The sequence below is a fragment of the Podarcis gaigeae genome (genome assembly GCF_964106915.1).
Source record: "Podarcis gaigeae genome assembly, chromosome: 9".
In the NCBI taxonomy this organism is placed as follows: Eukaryota; Metazoa; Chordata; class Lepidosauria; order Squamata; family Lacertidae; genus Podarcis; species Podarcis gaigeae.
Window position 1 is genome coordinate 75,246,630 of NC_139685.1, and position 20,536 is coordinate 75,267,165.

Consider the following 20,536-nt stretch of genomic DNA (forward strand, 5'->3'; position numbering starts at 1 on the left):
TCAGGACATTGTGGACTCTCCTTCGTTGGAGGTTTCTAGGCAGAGGTTGGATAGCCATCTGCCATGGATGCTTGAGCTGAGATTCCTACAAAGGACTCGATGACCCTCAGGGTCCCTTCTGACTCTGATTCTAGGTGAATTTGAGTGCTAGAGGTATTTAAACACAAGGCGCTGCCTTCAAACAGGAGATCAAGAGGGGGAAATAAGCGACATGATGTCCAAGATATTTGGCTTCTTGCAATGCATCTGTAAGGAACGCCTGACAAAAAACCCTCTTATTTCCCTCTTAGCTCATGACTGCCTCCCAACCGCAAACTGGTTTCCAAGTGTTCAACTCCCTTTTGTTGCCCAAACAGCAAAAACCACACTGGCAACACTGAAAAGAGATGGACTAGGAGACCTTTCAGAGATTCCGTCCCTGTTTGGTGAAATTTCTACAGTGCTCTCCAGTTCGGACAGCCATCTTTTAATTAGAAAATGGGGCAGGAGAGCAACAAGACAACTGAATGGATTTCTCTAAGAAACTAATTGCAGCATTTCATTTACCGAAGTGATTTATCTGGGCAGATTAAACGGAGGGGGAAATAAATCTAGTAGTGCTTTATAATGCTCATGTGTATTAAAGGATATGGAACTTGAAACCTTTTTACCAAAAGGAGATACTTGCCAGCCAGGGTATGTTAAGTAGCGAGTCGTCAGCATCTGCGGAGCCGAGAAACTGTTTTCAGATAGGATCAGTTCGATGTCTTCATTCCTAGTAGGAGAGCGAGGTTTCAATTACAGGGAAAAAAAATCACCTTTAAAGTGCACTTGCCCAGAAGCAGAGGCAACCGTCAGGATTTAAACCTGCCTTCTACCCACCAGGTGAGTCAGATCAACCTGGGGGGTGTTTTCTAGCTTGCCATTTTAATGTAACAGCAGGTGCTTTTTGGCTTCTAGTCTTCCTGGAGACAACAAAAAATTCCTGGAGACAACAAAAAAATTGTCTTCATACTGCTAAGAACCGTTTTCTTCTTCAAGATCCAAAGCATTTCAAACCCGTTTTCCCACAACCCTCCGAAAGGGAGCTTGAGTGTAGCTTGCGGCCCTGTTAATGTAATGTAAACAAGGATTTAAAACTCTCAGTGAGTCATAGTCTGGGAACATCTGGTTGGAGAGCAGCAAGGGAGGAGGATATGGAAATGCCAGCTTGCCGCCAGCAGCGGAGGCATCTCGGCTGCAAAATGGCAGCCCAGGCAACTGAGAGTTCCCACATCTGCTTCATTCCTGTGCAAAGCACCCAAAAAGGACTGGCGTTTCCCTCCTCTTCCGGGATGAGTGGCCCACGTGCCGCAGAGGGCAGGTGGAAAAATCCAGGCTTACCTGCTCACGACCCCGTTTTCTGCCAGGATGAACGAAACGGTGGGGTTCGCGGCTCGGATGAGGTTCTGGAGCTGAACAAGGAGTGGGTGTCTCTGCTCGGCTGTATGGCTCGTGAAGACCACGTTGCTCACCAAACCTGGGGGGGAAAGAAAGCTGTCTTAGGGAATGTCTTCACCAGCCACTGTGTGCTCTTGGGAGACCAAAGCATAAAGGTGGTAAGCCAAGGCGTTCAGTAAAAGGACAAGACTCTGCTGTGGGTATTTAAAGGTCAGCTCAACGCTCCTCCCTGAAACTGCTGTCACACAGCAATCCAGCTCTCCTGCTCGCTTGTCAGCAGAGTCTGCCTGTCAGGCTGTCACCCTCTCACCCACTTTTTAAAGCTTTTCTTGAGCTACCAGACACTTCTGCAAGTGGCTCTCTACGTTGCAGTTTGCTACTAAGTTTTCAGCGCCTGGTCTCCTGTTGCATCCTAATTCTTGCCATCCGCTAGCCAGATATATGGCTTGCTAACACCATCCCATACGGCAGCAGTCTCCACAGGACGCCTTAAAGGCTTACGGCTTCATTCCTGAAAGGAAATGTGCATCTTACTTTTGCATACAGAGTATTTACCTTGTGAGCACTGGTCCAGGAACTTGGGGAAAAGAAGCCTGTGAAATACAAATGCATTAGCGTTAAGAGCGTTAGGGATACAGGCAGATGTCGTCTGCTAGTCTTCCAAGCCCCCTGCAGCTACCACACCCTCAGGAAGATCACTGGTCCCTCAAGCAGAAGGTTATCTACCTCAACCGGTCACAGCGCTCAGGCAAGATCACTTCCCAGAGAAGACCCTTTCAGCCAAGATATTTCTCTGGATAAGACATGCTGCGACCTTTCTGATCTCATCTAGGAAAGCTCGCAAGGTGCGGCTTCGCTGGCTACAGAAATCTGTGGCTTCTAAGGCAGCTGGCATGACACCGTGCAGGTACATGGTGGAAGAGATGTCCGTGCCATACATGCAGGGCATAGCTGTCAACTTTTCCCTTTTCTTGTGAGGAATCCTATTTGGAATAAGGGAATTTCCCTTAAAAAAGGGGAAACGTTGACCGCTATGATGCAGGGGCTTGCAAAGGGGTACCTGTGTTCCATGTAGCAACTCAGCGGTTCGACGCAAGTACTGATGGCTCCAATGACGAAAGCCGCCTTCACATCAGCGTCTGGGTGAGTCTGGAGGGCCTGCACAACGTCAATCACATCTGTGTATCTGCAGAGGGAACGAAAGCAAAGGGTTGTGATGTGACGGGGAAGCACAAGGACTATGGCTGCTGCCAGCCTAGGTGGAAGGAGACCGTGGGTATACGTGAATGGTGCAATGAGCTTCGATTCTGAGAAAACACTTCTTATCCAAGTCCCGGGGCAGGGAGGTAAAATGGCTCCTCTCTTGTGATTTGCGCAAGGGCATCTCTCCCTTCCCACAGTCATTCACAAAAAGACACCCCCTGCAGTATATCAAAGAGGAACCTCTGGCTGCGCAGGTTAGGAGGTGATGGGAGTTGTAGTGTGGAGCATTTAGAGGGTACCTGGTTCTGCTGGGGGGGGGGTGACTGCCATACACATCTGAACATCAGGTGCGCAGCAGGGAACACACAGCAGGGACATTTGTCACCGCCTTAGGTAGCTGGCAGAGAGCAAGATTGTGGCTTAGAGAGACCCTTGACTCCAGCCAGCAGGGGTCTTAAGAGCATCATTCTCAAGACGCAGGAAAAGAGTGGAGATGCAGGCAAAGGGAGACAGCAATGAAAAAGGACAAGAGGTCGTGCACCAATTGTTTTGTGCCTCCCCCAACCCTGGTTTCCATTGTGTTCATCTCTTTCTCAAAATGCCAAAGGTGATGATCTGATCTGCTGCAAACAGCTTTTTCAAAGGCTTCTTGCCATCCCTTGTTCTGCGTTGGTGGGCAAAGTATACTTGACCTCACTTCCGACATTTCTTAATAGAAATGCCTTGGTGCATTATTGTAAAGGGCTTCCGTGTTGGGTCCATAACTCCCCTCAGCTCAGCAGCACTTCCCTTGGAGAGCGATTTCATGATGCTTTGAATCAAGACCAAAACAATGCTTGCTAAGGCTGCTCCTGCCACCCAGTCAGATAAAATGTGCTGTGCGGGAGCTTTTAGGCAGGAAGGAAGACAACGAAGGCCTTTCTACTTGCTATCTTGGGGCTATTTAAAAGTTACAAAAACAGTCTCTCTCGCTCCAAACTTATGCTTGGATAAAGTGTGTGTGTTCACCGGCGTTCATGTGTGTTATTTTGGATTTTTCTGAAACATGTAGCTATGTACCAAAGCAAAAGGCTTCTGAACACTCTAAAAGCATCCCTTTATATCAAGGAGAAAAGACCATCGTGGCTCTCTTTTTGTGTGGGTGTAGGTGTCCTTTGCCTAAAAGATGTTGGCTATACTTATGAATAGTTTGTTCAAGTATTGTTACCATTCTGCAGGGATAGGCAGGCTTCAGGCTTGTGGGATCTACTGCACTTTTTTAAAATAAAAATAAAAACAACTAGAATCCTAAGATCCACCAGCTGGAGCCTGGCCCAAAAGAGTATCTCAGCTGGACAGACATACACTAAGAATTAAATAGGAGGAATGCTTCAGAGTCAAGGTATCTGTGATCAGGATCTTTCACAGAAAAAATCCACTCCTGGTTCCCCGCTCCAAGCATTCATTTTTCAGCAATCCTGATTTGTGTGGGGTGGGAGAGATGCATTTCAGTTGCTGCCACTGTAAGACAAGTGGGACCCAGAAACTGTTATCAATCTACTGCACATCATCCAGAGATCTACCAGAAGATCCCATTCTACCTAAACCCACCTCCCACTTTACAAATCTGAGGTCAAACACATCTCAAAGTGGCAACATGAAGATGGCAGATTGCTAAAAGCTCACGGAGATCTAGAAGCAGTTTCTTACCCTTGCAGAACCACCAGCAACCTCACTTTCTTCCTACTGTAAGCCGAGAGACGGGCACTTCGGCTGTGCTGGGGTTCAAGGACACTTGCCAGGAACCGTTGGAAATGAGCTGCGCTGAAACATTCAGGGCTGTTCATGGTCTGGCGATAAACAAGCCACCTAAAAGAGCGTAACAAAGTCAGAACAATGCTGCCTGCTTCATTGTCAACACCATACGCATCACCACATAGCATTAGTACAGTGGTACCTCAGGTTACAAACGCTTCGGGTTACAAACATTTCAGGCTACAAACTCCGCTAACTCGGAAGTAGTACCTCGGGTTGCGAACTTTGCCCCAGGATGAGAACGGAAATCGTGCAGAAATCGAAACGGTTTTGGGTTAAGAACGAACCTCCAGATCGAATTACGTTCGTAACCTGAGGTACCACTGTACGTTATCATCAGCACATTTTAACTTATTTTGCCCTAGTTTTTTTCACCTGCCCTTTCTTCCTGCAATTTAATAGTGTTATACCCCGCCTTGAGACTTAACATAAGGTAAAGGGTAAAGGGACCCCTGACCATTAGGTCCAGTCGTGACCAACTGTGGGGTTACGGTGCTCATCTCGTTTACTGGCCAAGGGAGCCGGCGTACAGCTTCCGGGTCATGTGGCCAGCATGACTAAGCCACTTCTGGCAAACCAGAGCAGCGCACGAAAGCGCCCTTTACTTTCCCGCCGGAGTGGTACCTATTTATCTACTTGCACTTGATGTACTTTCGAACTGCTAGGTTGGCAGGAGCTGGGACTGAACAATGGGAGCTCACCCCGTCGCGGGGATTCGAACCGCCGACCTTCTGATCGGCAAGTCCTAGGCTCTGTGGTTTAACCCACAGAGCCACCTGCGTCCCAAGACCTAACATAGGAGGTGGTAAAACAAATGCCTTTAGAGAATACGTGGTGATAAGTAATAATACTTCCCACCTACCTCTGCTCTGTCTAATTCAGGACGGGTGGTGGTGGTGGGGAAACCAACCTGGGAGTCGTCCTTGGTAAAAGGCCACAGCTCAGTTACCACAGGATCCATCCCAAGCATCTCCTGGGAGGACAGGGAAAGACCCCTGCCTGGAACCATGGGGCTGATGGGAGCTAGTCATAAAATCTGGGCAGCGTCAGGTTGGGATAGACCATTCGAGCACCTCAGTAGAACCAGACTCCAAGGCAGAGAGGCCTCTAAGGAGAAGGAGGGTCATACTTGGAGAAGGTCCTGACCACTAATTGCTGTCCTATGAACAGCTTTAGCAGGACATCCTTTCCCATCAACCACCACTATTTTTAAAAAAGAGGAGGAAAACAGCAACTAAATAAATCGCAACTAACCTTCCATATTCTTTGTTAAAAGTGACCAGGAAAGAACAGAGATCACTCGAACGACATCCCGGGAGGCCGGTTAAGATGGTGATCACCACCTCAAAGCAGGAGAAAAACTAGTTAAATCACTGCCATAATTACTGACTGCGCTGCTAGTTTTTAAAGGGGCTAAAAAGGGGTCTGTGGGCAGGACGAAGTAATCATGTGCGTACGTTATGTTTGCAAGACAAGAGGCTATTTTAAGGGTAGGAAAGCCAAATTTAAAAATAGGTTTTTTAAAAAAATGGCAGACAAGTACGTAAAACCCCTTGCAATCAGGTTGCCAAGATGGGTTACACTAGAGGAAAATGCACGAAAATGAAATAAAAACACTGTAATGCAAACAGAGGACCTTTAAGAAATGTCAGAAGTCTCAGATTGGCTGTCTTACCTTATCATTCTCTGCCTCGTTGTCAGGAAGTGCTTTGGACTGCTGCAGCAACGTTGGCAAATGGGCTCTCATCACTGGCTCACGGCTTACGCTGCTGACCGTAAAGTGCTGTAAAAATCTTTGGAGGAAGAAGACAGCGCGGAGTTGTTTGCAGCCATACTTACTTTTCAAGAGAAATCACTGGAGGCTTGCATGGTTGCCATTGAGCCCACAAAGATGCTGAGAATTCACCGAAGGCCCAATTTATATGGAATCATCTCGGTCCAATAAACCTTAGTTTAGCTTATGAGTACCAGCCTCCTTTTCTCCACACACCCCGCCTGTTATCTTGGGTTTCTCGAAGCACACTCCCCCATTAATTTCAAAACCAGCCAATTTGTGGCTTGAGAGACACATGCCCAGCTAACAAACAACTGGGATTCCATGGGATAACTTGTCCTTTGGTCAGCACAAAACCACTTCCGAACTCGAGAGGAGGTGGAGTTGCGGGCTTCATGCCCTCTCCGCGTGCACGGGGCGCACGATTGAGGGGATCCCTGGCCAGCCAATCAGCTGGCCTAGGGGGGCGTGGCTTGCACAATATCACACTGGCGTGGCCGGGGATCACCCTCTTTTGCCGCCTCAGCTCCCCCGAATATCGAAGGGTAGTCCGGTAAAGGATTCCGGGGGGTGTGGCCCTGTCCGAAGCCTGGGGAGGTGAGGGCCTAAGGCACGCCCCCTATCGGTGACCCCGGTGGAGTTCCTAGTTGATGTGCATCAGCAGGACTCCCCCCACTGGTGGTTAACCCTTCCCGGACTTCAAGCGGACGGGCTGAAGCCGGATATAGTCGGTTAGGACCAATGCCCAAGCCAATACCGCTCATTCCTGTAACCAATAAATTTGTGGCCTTTTTTTGCCCATTAACCTAAATATTTGTGTCATGTGTCTTTATTTCCACCGGGGTGAGGCGGGAACTCACCACGCAAAGGCTACTTTTGAGAAATCTCACCTGTCCAGATCTGGGAGGCTGACCGATATTCTCAGCTGGCTCCATCTTTCTCCGGGGGGGCAGGACAAGACGGTGAAAAGCTTCTGCATGCTGGTATGCCTGGAACAAGGACACACATTTAGAACGAAGGATCTGGCCATAGGAAAATGCTGTCTCCGTTTCCTTCTAGTCAACATGCATTGCTGCAAAGCTAAACCACCACGCCTCAAACTCACCTTTCAACATGAGGCCAAGGGAATGGTCTGGCAGGGGAGTGAAATACGCCACTCATTCAATGCAACTTTGTACAAGAGACCTTTGCTCCTGCATTGTGCCCAGGTAATATAATCGCTCTCTCTTCAGCCTCTCTCCCTCCTATAGTGTTCTCCTTTTCACTTCTTCCCTCCCTCTTGCCAAAAGACATCTGTGGCTCTGCTGGAGCGACCACTCAGGCCAGGCTGCGACCGAGAACATCTCCAGGTACCCTTTGCATTCTGCATGCAAGGTGATTTGTGCTCGTGATGGCACTGGGTGGAAAGATGCAACTCCCCCTCAACACTGCTTGTCCATGCAGAACTTCAGGAGTGGAAATACTGCTGTGTTTCCAATCAGCCTCGGAACTTCCTTCTGAAAGCCTGTAATTTTCTCCACCGTACCTCCTATGTGGATGGCACAGGATAAATCTGCTGTGAATGCACTATGACTGCATCAGGACAGTTAGCCTTCAAACTTTTTGGAGCCAGGACACACATTTTAATGGCAAACTTCAGATTTCTTCATGCACACACTCGCTCCCCCCCCCTTCTTTTTAGGGTGACTGAATGGCAAAGGGCAGCAGAGCTCTAAAATTTTAAGAGCTTTTAACAGAAGACGGAATTGGGGGAGGCAGCTGAGAGAAGATGAACCTAAAAATGAGCTCCTATTAAACTGTTGAGTGACTCTCCTCCATTGCACTGTTACCTGTCTGTCTTTCTCTCTCTCTCTCTCTGCATCTGTGCTCCTGTTTAAAAAGAAACCCATGCAAAAAGGAAAATGGCTTTGGCACTCTTGCGACTCACCTTACGCTGCAGGGAAACTTTCTCGCAGTTCCTGACCCACCAGCTGAAGGGCCAGTGGCCTCAAAGGAGGCCAGAGGGACCTCCACTAATATAAGCTGGTAATGCTAATTCCACAAGAGAATAAATGCAATGGATCAGGGGGCGGGAGAGGAATAAGCAACTGAACACACCAAGCAAACCAGGAAATGGCTCGATATTTAGTTTGCGTCAGCGTGAAACACACATCGAGGGACTCCACAGCACACAGAACCTTCTATAGATACACTATGAGTGAATTTGCTCTCTGGTGGGGATGCTTATCTTGCCAAAACAGCACCACTTGCACACAAGGGGGAGGAATGAGCAGCGACAGGAGGAAACCCTTGTCAGCTTCGCCTTTGAGCCAGTGCCAACGACTGGGCTCAACCTCTTCAGCCCCAACTGGGCCAGACAAGCTGGAAAAGCACTCCCAGAGACCTTCCACTGCAGGGAGCAGGTCTAAGTGCTGTGGACTCACAACTTAGAGCTGTGAGCACCAAACTCAGTTCCTAAAGTCAGCGGAGCACAGCAGAGCATGAGCCACACAAATGACAGCTCTGAAGTATAACGTCTTTTATTCTCTACAGCTACTGCATAAACTAACTAAAGACTAATCATAGACGCTGGACTGCATGAGTGTTACAGCTGCTTGAGCAGTCACCTTATCTATACACAGATAACACTCAGACTCCCACAGGCTGGAGCGGAAGAAGCGATGAGCAAAATCCGCCCCCTCCTTTCTGAAACATTGTCAGCAGATTCTTGCAATGGGAGGGGTGAAACATCCTCAACCCTAAGGTTTGCAAATCCTCTGGGGCGGGACAAGTGGTGGCTGAGCTCAACAGGGGCTAAATGTGCTCACTGAATGCTGGCTGACTGGTGAAAAATGGAAAATCTGAACGGGGAGATGGGATGGAATGGAACATTCTAGAAAAGGGCATGGCTGGCAGGCAAGCCTCCTGGGACAGGAGCACTGCACCCTGCCCTGTTTTCTTGCAGCTCCCCCCTGTTCCATGCCATTCTATATAGGGGGGAAGAGCCATCTGCTCACAATTTCTCCTGTTCTACAGGCAGGCAGCCATCCTGGGTCATCTTCAAGGTTACTCCCGAATTCCCCCGCTGTTGCCAGGCAGAGCAAACCTACAAGGAAGAACACAAAACATTCAAATTACACAGTTTAATGCTGCATTTAATAGTTGCAGAGGAGTTATGAGGTGGTATTTGTTTTGGACAGTGAAGCCGCCACTGATGGCTAACCCAGGAGGATTCCTGGGGTACTACTAGTTATTAACATCTGTAATTAGGAATCCTCTCTGCGGAAGGCGTTTGAAAACCGAGCTGGGCTTCCCAGAACAACTGGAGCCTGCTGTCATCCATGGTAATAAATGCTAACACTAAGAGATGGAAACTGAACAGAGCTGCAGAGCTTTAAATGGTTTATTTAATAACGAGGAAAATGAGCTATTTTTCATGTCGGCATTAATGAGATTATGCTTTGCTTTTCCTCTACCAGTAATCAACAGCAGTTAAATCATTACTCTGGAGAAGAAGGTTAATGTGTCAGCATGGCTCATGCTCATCAAGATATGCGTTTTTTGGGGGGAGTTACCGTCCCTCAACAAACAAATGGCACAATCTGTACTATATTAACCAACTTCCCTTTGGAGTTCGGGCTTTGGTGGATTAGTAACTGCCAAGATATTTTAAAATCTGATTTTACTTCAATTGACTCATTACCCATTTTTATTCTGTATTTGCCATGCGTTTTGTTTAACAAAAGTCTATTAATACAAAACATTGCCTCTTCTCCATAGAGCCAAAGGCAGATTCTCTCTCACACACACACAACACACACATACACACACAAAACCACACAAACACTACTCTCTCGCCACACAATTTACCGCTCAACAATTTTATGATTTGTGCCTCCGCTGAAAAGCCATTGCTCTGAAGACAATGTGTTCACACTGTCAGTGATGTTTGACTTTCAATGACCCTTTCACGTGTGCAAATTATTACTTGCATGTTCAACCATCAGTGAACACAGCATCTTGTGTGACTTCAAAAGACAGTCAACGACAGAGAAGGCAAACAGCAGTGGCAAAGAAGGTTCATCGCTCGCTTGTGTCAGAGTAAACCAGAGGCATTCCGACCAAGCCAAGTCCCAGGGTTCAGCCCTGCCCAGACCTCAAATGTGAGAACTGCACGGAGGAGAAGATGCATTTTCACTGTGACCCTGAAGAGGAATTGCAGTGGTGTCAGACCCAACAACTTCTATCATCTTTGGCTGCTCAGTGATGGAAGATGGAATCCAGCAACATCTTGAGAGAGAGCACCACGATGGTTACTCTCAAGCTAGTGGATCTGGATATGCCAACCCTAAAACTGGAAGTCCCCATGCCAACTGCCCATATTCCTGGCTGCCTCTCGGACCACTCCCATCACCCACAGGGCCACAGGAGCAGAGCAGGTGGAAAGCCAGGAAAGAACTTCAGAGCTGCAGCTGCCAAAATCCATGGCTAGCTCTCTGTAAGGTTACTTGGGAGAAAGGGGATGTACATGGAAACACCTGCTTGGATCAGGGCCCGGCTGAGAGGCAGGAAGGGGCAGAGCCCCCGATGGCTTCATCCCTCCCCCCGAGCCTTCCTGACCCGGGGAAACCAACAGCAAGGGCATTTTTTTACTTCTAGACCGATCTCTTGTTCACGTCACCTGTGAGTAGAAAGCTTTATAAAGCTTTGACTTTGGGAAAAGCGCGATCATCAGAGAGTTGCCTGGAGTGTGGAGCTGGACCGGCAGGTGAGCAAGCAGGGAGCTCTTGTAGTCGATAAGGAGAGCGGCAACAACACTCGTGGAGTCCTAGGGAACAGGACAGGGAGAGAACCACTTCTGAAAGGAGGCGGGTGGGAAACTGGCTATCCAAGAGCCCCTGCCCACCCCGAAGGATGTCCCCCATATATAAAAACCCGACATCATGGATATCCTTTTGCACATACTTCCAAGGTTTGAAAACAGTTGGTTAGAAAGAGCCGTTCTTACAAGAATGCAACACCACTATCTACCTCTGTTTAAAAGGGACGTCGCAGTACAGCATTTGATTCCATGCAAGATTGAATGGCCTGATCCTGGATTAGCTCCCTGATGGAGGAGATGCATGGGGAGGTAAGCCCCCTGTTTAGTTGCCACCAGCCCATTTTACCTTTACCTACGTCTGAACCTGGTCAAAGAAGAAAAACCAACATACACTGAACCAAAGTGAAACCGACAGGGAGCTTATAACTGCTTTTGCAAGCAGGTTCTCGGAAACTGTTTTTAGCATCCTGAAGGTTCCCTCTGGAAGTTGGTTTTTGGAACACAGCAGCAATGTGCAAACACTTCAAATATGGCACTGCCGATTCTGAAACACCCCCCTTTTCCCGGATGGCTATCAAGAGAAATGGTCAGCGTAAAGGGAGGCAGCTTATAGAATATGCCGCCAGGGCGCTGATTCATTTACAGATTAAAATGCTTATCTCTTCCTGTATATCTGCATTATTGCTAGGCTACAGATGTTCCCAACTATCGCCACCTCTCATCTCATTTGTGTTATTTTTAGCTCTCCAGCCTCATGCCTTGCCAGGTCAGTGAAACAATGCAAATTCCCTTTCGGAGTTTTTGCTCCGTGCAGAATACCTGGCAGCCGTTCAGAAGCGATAGCCCAGGCCCCATAAATAGCCAGAGGTTTATAGGAGTTGGGTGTCTTGGAGCCAAACAATAGAAGGAAGGTCAGGGCCCACACAGCTTGCAACGCCACAAAGGGGCAGGCAGGCAGGGGGAGAAAGGATTCAAAGGGGCATGTGTGTTCATAGCCTTTGAATCTGGAGCTTTTCAAGTTTAACCCCTCCATTATGCATTGTTCTTCACGTATAATAAGCCACGCTTCCACCAAATGCTTTTGCAGATTGTGGAATGGTGATGTAATCGAAGACTCAAGGCAGAAGAAAACACACACAGAGACTTTGAGCACGTCTAAAAGTTCCCTGCTTGAGCTGTTGGGTGCAGAGCAAGAGAGCACATGATCCCTTCTGATTCCACTGCCATGCCAGTCCTCTTTCTACATGAGGCTGCATTTTAAACTGCATTTTAACCTGTATTTTAAATTGGGGTTTTTTCCTCTTATGTTTTTACAGTGGTACCTTGGGTTAAGTACTTAATTCGTTCTGGAGGTCCGTTCTTAAACTGAAACTGTTCTTAACCTGAAGCACCACTTTAGCCAGTGGGGCCTCCTGCTGCTGCCACGCCGCCGGAGCACGATTTCTGTTCTCATCCTGAAGCAAAGTTCTTAACCTGAAGCACTATTTCTGGGTTAGCAGAGTCTGTAACCTGAAGCGTATGTAACCTGAAGCGTATGTAACCTGAGGTACCACTGTAGTCTAATTTTACTGATGTTAGCTACCCTGAGCCCGGCTCTGGCCGGGGAGGGCGGGGTATAAATAAAATTTATTATTATTATTATTATTATTATTATTATTATTATTATTATTATTACAGCAGGCAGCCCCCCTGGCGCCACCTGATGTTGTGGGGCGGCAACACTCACCACTACCTCCCTCTCCATTTTATTGCAATTCATCCCCACATCTCCCCAATTTTCAAGGCTGTTTTTCTTCTCATCCCTGCCCTCAGTGAACTGAGACAGAGGAGAGTCTGGCCAACTTCTGGTCCTTATTATCCCCGAGCTTGCGGCGGAGAGGGGCATTTCTGCCCTGTAGAATTCTGGACTCCTGCATTGCACGTGTCTGGGGAAAGTTTTTCTTCCTGTATGGAACAGTTGCGGGAAGAACAGAGCTTGGAATGGAACAGCACTCACCCCATCGTAGAACCTGATGGATGTCATGTGAGCCTTGGGAATGGTGATGCTTCCGTAGTGCGGGTGGCAAAACAGAAGGCCCTCTGAGAAGAAATAGAGCTTTCCTGCAAAGGGAAGCAGGGGTGGGGGTGGGGAGGAGAAGAATACATGAGGTGCTTCATGCATCGGCTTAAAATCCCTCTGTATAATAAATAATAATTTTTTACACCCCGCCCATCTGGCTGGGTTTGCCCAGCCACTCTGGGCGACTTCCAACAAAAGATTAAAAACAATACAGAGTCAGACATTAAAAACTTCCCTAAACAGGGCCGTGTTCAGTTGTCTTTTAAAAGTAAAATACTTGATTATTGCCTTGACATCTGGTGGGAGGGCGTTCCACAGGGTGGGCACCACTACTGAGAAGGCCCTCTGCCTGGTTCCCTATAACCTCACTTCTTGCAGCGAGGGGACCGCCAGAAGGCCCTCGGTGCTGGACCTCAGTGTCCAGGCTGAACAATGGGGGTGGAGACACTCCTTCAGGTATACAGGACAAAGGCTGTTTAGGGTTTTAAAGGTCAGCACCATCACTTTGAATTGTGCTTGGAAATGTATAAGGAGCCAGGCTTTTTGCTAAACCATGTTCTGAACTCGATGATCATGCACGGTCCTGCCCACCTTTAGGCTGAACTGAACATGAGGGAAAGCAGCAACAGTCCCAACGAGAGCAGGCCTGGACGCTGCCTTTGGACACATCCACACTAGACTCACTTTAAATAAGCAAACTACTTTTGTGTTTCAGATGCATTATTCATAGTCTGTACGCTGTCTTTTAAGGGCAGTGAAGTGTGGCGAAATTCCTTTTAGAGAAACTCATTCCTATAAAGTGACGCCACAGGAGCTGAATCCGAGACAGAGATTGGGAAATGCAACTATGCAAAATGCGTCCTCCTTCTTCTGCACTTCTCATTCTCCCATTAGAAAGTAGAGTCACAGTCACAAATTAATTTTTCACTCTCTTCCCACTTTTCTTTAAAAATGTGAACGACGCATAAAAATTCACTCCAATGATTAAATCCACCAGATACTGGAACTTACCAGAGTCAGTATTTACTTTTAAGGAAGTAATATTTTAGGAGCAAATGCTACCCTTTGGGGGCAAAAGCACATTTGCAGTTTCACTTTGTCGCTTAAACCAAACATGGCAAGTTAAAACCTTGCAGCCCACGCACTGCTGGGTTATCCGAAAAGCCTTATGGATAAAGAAGTCTAAAGGAGGTTTCCTAAAGTGAACATCTTAGTGCAAATGCCTTTCAGAGCAGCTCAGGTGGTACACCATGTGTGTATTTGTGTGTGTGTGTGTAAATCCAAGTTAGAGCACCAGAATGGCATATCTAGACAGGCATCTGGGACTGACTCAAGCTGAAAGGGGACTCAGGGAGGTCTTTACGGTTAAGGGACAGAGTGGCTCTGCTGATCCATGGAGCTGATTTGCACCCCCAAGGAAATGTCGCGACAAGCGGCAGCGCTAGATGTGGAGCTTGAACCTCAAAGCAGTTTCATACTGAAACGGGGAGATGACAAGATACAACTAGCAGCACAACAAGGGTGTTTATTTGAAAGGATTCCATTTCACAATAAAACAATTGTTCTAAAAGGAAAGAATAAAGACAAAGCACTAGCTGAGGATGAGGACTAGGACCTAAGAATTATTTCAGATGTGTCAATAACTGATGGCATTTTATTACCTCCTGCCACATCAGAAGCTGCTCCTGAAGCTCTCTGTTTTTTAAAAGAGGCTTGCTGTTCAGCAAGGAAGGGGCTGCTCCTGAAACCGGCACACATGTCCAGGCACGGGGCTAGACATGAGGTCCTTTGAATCTTGACCGCTACTTCAGATTCAAATTGGCGGGCATCAACAAAATGGCAGACTTTCCGAAACAGGGGGAGAATCAAAAAGCAGGGAAGTTGAGAAACCCAAGGCGAGAGAGTGTGTGTGTGTGTGTGTGTGTGTGTGTGTGTGTGTGCATGGGCCTCTCCTTTTGCTGCCTGTTCATTCAAATGTCCCATCAGGGCAGGTCGCTTACCTTCCTCTGGTCTACACAGGGAATTGCTGGAAGCAATATAGGCTCCGTCGCCTCCCGTCAGGAAGGTTCCCAGGAAAGTTTCTTCTTCCTGTAAAGGTGGAGAGTTTTTAAGGATCAAGCAATAGCAATGAAGTCTCTGAACCGGACCAATTATATTTGAAAGATACTCTCTCCCTATCAGCTGAACGTTGATCCACAACACCCCTTAGGAACATTGGAAGGCACCTGGTACCAACTCGGACAATTTGTCCTTCCTGTTCATCATTGTCTGACTGGAGGAGGTTCTCCAAAGTCTCGGGCACAAAGGAGTTGTTTTCTCAGTTGCTATGTGATCTTTCAAATCGCTACGGAAAGCACATGCTCTACCACTGATCTATGAGCCATCATTGAACCAATGGCAAAACCTCTTGTCTTTTCTGACTGTACCCGACAGGAGGAATGGGCGACCAGTGGCCCTTGGTCTTCTCTTGGTCTTCCATTACCCTCAGCCATGTTGGATGGGCAGGATCTGCAGGGCCACAGATTACCTATCCCTGCCCCAGTGGTTCTCAGAATGATTCCAAGCCCCCCCCCCCTTAGGAGGTATGGGGCACCTGGAGGGAGGAGTGCTGATTTTTAGACAGAGGTGACATCCTGAAGCTAGGGCTGTCTTCCGTCTCCATCAAGCAGGACTGTGTGTGCATAATAGTGGACTGAATGCCCCCTCATCTAAACTGGATGCATAGCAGAGGACTGCGCCTTCGATGGCTCCTTAGCCTCATTTCTTTCAAGGGCGGGCTCAGAAAAGTTGCTTTTAGCCTTCTCATTGTGCATGCAAACCACATCTAAATAGCTAAATCTGCAAAACAAGTGCTGGGGAGGAAGAGGACAAGCACTAGACAGAAACGGACAATATAACACAATCTTAATATTCTTGGGAACCTCTGCCAGCAAAGCGTTAGACCCAGACACACTCACACACTGACATGACCTCAGGCTTCATCAGCCGGCCAAGTTGCATTACAAACCTTCAGGATTTGCTGGGCCTTCTCTGACAGTTTCACTTCGTTATCTTCAACCTATAAACAAAGCCAACAATTGCTTCAGCTCAGTGCATTTCCTTCGCCAACTGGAAATCCTGTAATATAACTGCAGTGGAACTCTTGCAGCTTGTGCCGCCTGAACTGTTTAGAGGTGCACAACTTAGAACGACAGAACTGTACAGCTGGAAGGGACCATGAGAGTCATCTAGTCCAACCACCTGCTGTGCTGGAATCTTTCACCCAACGTGGGGCTTGAATCCATGACCCTGAGATCAACAGCTGCATGCTCCATCGACTGAGCTATCCCTTTGAACCTCATGGGCTCACCATGGCAATCATCCATGGCCCCAGTTTTATGGAGCAAGCATAAAATGGTCTTCAGCCACAGTGCAATATGGCAGTTTTACTCGGGTGTCGGGCTTAAGCTGAAAGACAGTGACTGGGCGAAGGTAACCTTAATAATAAAATTTATTTATACCCCGCCCTCCCCGGCCAGAGCTCAGGATGGCTAACACCAATAAAATCACAGTAAAAACATAATGGGGGGAAAGGGGGAGGGAACCAATTTAAAATACAGGTTAAAATGCAATTTAAAATACAGACTCATTTTAAAGTAGCCGATAAATCAAGACCATAAGGGGAGGGAAACATAAGAGTTTGGGTCAGACTGAGTCCAAACCAAAGGCCAAGCGGAACAGCTCTGTCTTGCAGGCCCTGTGGAAAGATGTCAAGTCCCGCAGGGCCCTGGTCTCTTGTGACAGAGTGTTCCACCACGTCGGAGCCAGTGCTGAAAAGTCCCTGGCCCTAGTTGAAACCAATCTAACCTCCTTGAGGCACGGGACCTCCAAAGTGTTGTTACCTTGTGATTCTCAAGGCTGAGTCTCTCCTGGGTCGTAGTCCATGCATAGGCAAACTCAGCCCTGTAGTTGTTTAGGGACTACAACTCCCATGATCCCTAGCTAACAGGACCAGTGGTCAGGGATGATGGGAATTGTAGCCCCAAAACATCTGGAGGGCCGAGTTTGCCTACACCTGTCCTAGTCCATCTCTCTATGTGCCACACCACAGAGTGTCTCTTCATTTGCGTGATTCTCACACTTCACACCAAAGTCTCCTCCTATCTTGGAATCCCCTCTACGTTTCATTTCCTACTGGACAAAAGCACTTTGGCTGAATGTGCACGTAGGAAAAGTGAACACGATTCGGTCCTCGTTCCTATTTAATCAGCTTTCCGCCTCCCAGTATTATTGAGTAAGCTCGCCAAGTACAGAGTCCATTTCAAGCACAATTTCACACTTGCACTTGGAACAAGCTCAGCAGAGTAGTTTTCCTTGCTTTCGGCACACTAGTAAGAAAAAGTTCTGCAATGATATCACTAAAAGAAAAAAAAGGGGGGGAGATTTTAAGGGAATGAAGTCATACCTACCAGCCAAGAAACAGATCTCGGGATAGCTGCAGTGAGAATGACGTAGCTGGTTTCTGTGCTAATGCTGCCATCTGCAGGAAAGCAAAGAAAATGATAAGTAGTGTAGCTCCTGAGCTTCTGGAGATTTAACATCCTGCATGCCTGTGGCTCAATGGGGCTGTTTCATTGGAGGGATTCATCTCCTGAGCCATGTACAGTCAAACCTCGGTTCTCAAACGGCTCCGCTTTCAAACGTTTTGGCTCCCAAACGCTGAAAACCCGGAAGTAAATGCTCCAGTTTACGAATGTTTTTCGGAACCTGAACATCTGACACGGTTTCCGCTTGAGTGCAGGAAGCTCTTTAAACCAATCGGAAGCCACGCCTCGGTTGTCGAATGTTTTGGAAGTCAAATGGTCTTACAGAATGGATTACATTCGACAACCAAGTTTTGGACTGTAACAGGAAGGGGACAGTTTGTAGATGTTGCCTCCAGCGAACTCTGCAAATCAGAGTGGTTGCCAAGACGGAGATTTTAGGTCCACTGGGAGCATAGGAAGCGATTGGATCAACAATCCGTTCAGCTCAGTACTGTATGCACCAACCTTCACTAACCTGACATTCTCCAGATGTTTTGTGATGCTGGCTGGGGCCGATTCATGGTCCAAAACATCTGGAGAGAGCCAGACTTGGAAAGGCTGGCGTGCAATGACTACAGAACGATTCTTCCCCAGTCATACCTGGAGATGCTGGGGACTAAACTGGGACTTTTTGCATCCAGGGCAGATGTCCTACCACTATGACTCTTCCCTCCTGGCCCATGTACCCGTAAGTGGAAGGTTCCTAAAGGTGAAATAATTTATCACGTGCTCTAGCTTTGTGCCATGATAAGTTCAAGAAACTAGCTTGGTGTGGACAGGCTTGTGAAGGCAAATGCCTCCCCAGATAAATAATATGCAGACCTCACAGTGAAGCTGAGCCATTTGCTAGTGTGTGCTTGATAAGAATTTAGCATTTACTCATTGGGTTGGTTTGCATGAAATGCTAAGCCATCAGCCACTGAATGGAAGAGCCTTGGGGGTCATGTGATGCCCATTCTGCTTAATCTGCCCTCTCATGTCCACTCTCTTCTGGCAAACTATAGGTTGCTGTTACACCCAAACAGGCAACCTATAGTTTGTGCTTGCCCTCTATACCAGAATGGTCAAACTATAGGTGTAACAGCAAGCCGTAGTTTATTGTGAAAGAAGGCAATCCAAGTACACAAGAGGAAAATAATAGGGGGTAGGAGGAGTCTGCAAGGCCAAGGTTTGATCACACAGTGCCCAAGCTGGCTTGGTGTTACGCGTGAACCAAAAGCCATTCCACACGCAACGTAGTTTGACGTTGCATTTGAAAGAGCTTTTCCCACTGAAGGTTTTCTTGGGCGACAAAATACCTTTTTCTTTCACAAGAATTTGTGACGCCAGGAACGATTCTGAGAAGATCACCGACCCAAGGCAGCCCCTTCCGCCAAGCAAGTCAGGAATGTCATATACTGTCATGGACACCTGCGGCAAACCAAGGAGGCGGGTGGGGAGAGAAGGAGGAGCAAAAAAGAGCTTGGGTCAATACTGCCACTTTTATCCATCACAGTCCCCAGATAAAATAGAGCTCACATTTTTGTGGCTAAAGGAATTCTACGGAACGGCTGGGTGGGGAACTTTTTCAGCCCGGGGGCCAGATTCCCTTCCAAACACAACCTTCTGAGGGCCACATGTAAGTGGTGAGGCCGAAGGCATAAGTGGGAAAAGCAATGAATGTTAATTTTATCTTGGTACCGTAGGCTAGTCTGGAGGCAGTGAAGGCGAACAACTTGGATAGCTCCAAAATTTAGACAAATTCATGGAGGTTAAGAGGCTACTAGCCAGAATAGCTATATTCTACCTGCACTGTCTATATTCTATAGCTATATTCTACCTGCACTAGAGGGACGCGGGTGGCGCTGTGGGTTAAACCACAGAGCCTGGGCCTTGCCGATCAGAAGGTTGGCGGTTCGAATCCCCGCGACAGAGTGAGCTCCCGTTGCTCAGTCCCTGCTCCTGCCAACCTAGCAGTTCGAAAGCATGCCAAAGTGCAAGTAGATAAATAGGTACCACTCCAGCGGAAAGGCAAACGGCGTTTCTGTGTGCTGCTCTGGTTCACCAGAAGCGGCTTAGTCATGCTGGCTACATGACCCGGAAGCTGTACGCTGGCTCCCTCGGCCAATAAAGCGAGATGAGCGCCGCAACCCCAGAGTCAGCCATGACTGGACCTAATGTTCAGGGGTCTCTTTACCTTTACCTGCATTGTCAGAAGCAGTAACAGTTGCTGGAAAGCCCAGGAGGCGAGACAGCTCTTGCACTCAGGCCTTGCTTTTGGACTTCCCATTGGCCACGGTGAGAACAGGACGTGGGACCAGATGAAACACTGGCCTGATCCTGCCACCTCTTCTTGTGTGACTATGTGGTTTCTGCAGACTCACCTATCTCTCTGTCCTCCATGCAGGCAAGTATTAAGAGACTCATTCCCACTAGGCAAGAACTAGGGTGGAAGCAAGGCCAGTGAAGGATGTGGCTTGGGGGGGGGGAGTCCCGAGGGACAGAGAGAGAGAAGCCTGGGGGGCTGCCTCTGGCTCCCAGCCTTGAGGCTCCTTGGGGTACATAGCACCTCCTCTGCACCTCTGCCAGCTATAAGCCCCCCTGTGCACAATGTGGCTCAGGCAGGAGGCCGGAGGATCTCCTGAGCCTTCCTGAACTTGCCAATACCTCTCAAGGCATTTTAGTAAAAGGACATGAACATCTAGGAAGCAGCAAACTTTAAATTCGACTCACTGTTTTCACTAAGTAGAGGCTGTCCTCATTATCCAGTGGAATAATTCTGGAAGGATAAACACACTGTTAGAAAACTTCTGTTGCAGCTTGAAACTGCCGTACCAGCAAAAATTGAGAAAGCCAACAAGGCATTTTTTTGTTGCTGGCATCCTTCTGTCTTGAGAGGCAATGGAGTGTGCCTTCTGAGGTGAAGCGAAACCATTGCATCA

General features: G+C 47.9%; 1 protein-coding gene across 1 annotated transcript in view; it reads right to left on the reverse strand.

Annotated features, from left to right (window-relative positions):
- Positions 1-20,536, reverse strand: part of DNAAF9 (dynein axonemal assembly factor 9) — an 81,309-nt gene that overhangs the window by 17,744 nt on the left and 43,029 nt on the right. Inside the window, exons 16-31 of the mRNA XM_083756371.1 lie at positions 20,328-20,373; positions 18,914-19,025; positions 17,499-17,569; positions 16,058-16,108; positions 15,051-15,138; positions 12,988-13,091; positions 10,851-10,997; positions 9,187-9,275; positions 7,081-7,179; positions 6,092-6,209; positions 5,671-5,759; positions 4,312-4,470; positions 2,480-2,605; positions 1,975-2,012; positions 1,363-1,498; positions 668-754 (exon numbers count right to left, since the gene is read on the reverse strand). Of these exons, the coding sequence (XP_083612497.1) occupies positions 668-754; positions 1,363-1,498; positions 1,975-2,012; positions 2,480-2,605; positions 4,312-4,470; positions 5,671-5,759; positions 6,092-6,209; positions 7,081-7,179; positions 9,187-9,275; positions 10,851-10,997; positions 12,988-13,091; positions 15,051-15,138; positions 16,058-16,108; positions 17,499-17,569; positions 18,914-19,025; positions 20,328-20,373 (1,560 nt within the window). The remainder of the gene's footprint in view (positions 1-667; positions 755-1,362; positions 1,499-1,974; positions 2,013-2,479; positions 2,606-4,311; positions 4,471-5,670; positions 5,760-6,091; positions 6,210-7,080; positions 7,180-9,186; positions 9,276-10,850; positions 10,998-12,987; positions 13,092-15,050; positions 15,139-16,057; positions 16,109-17,498; positions 17,570-18,913; positions 19,026-20,327; positions 20,374-20,536) is intronic.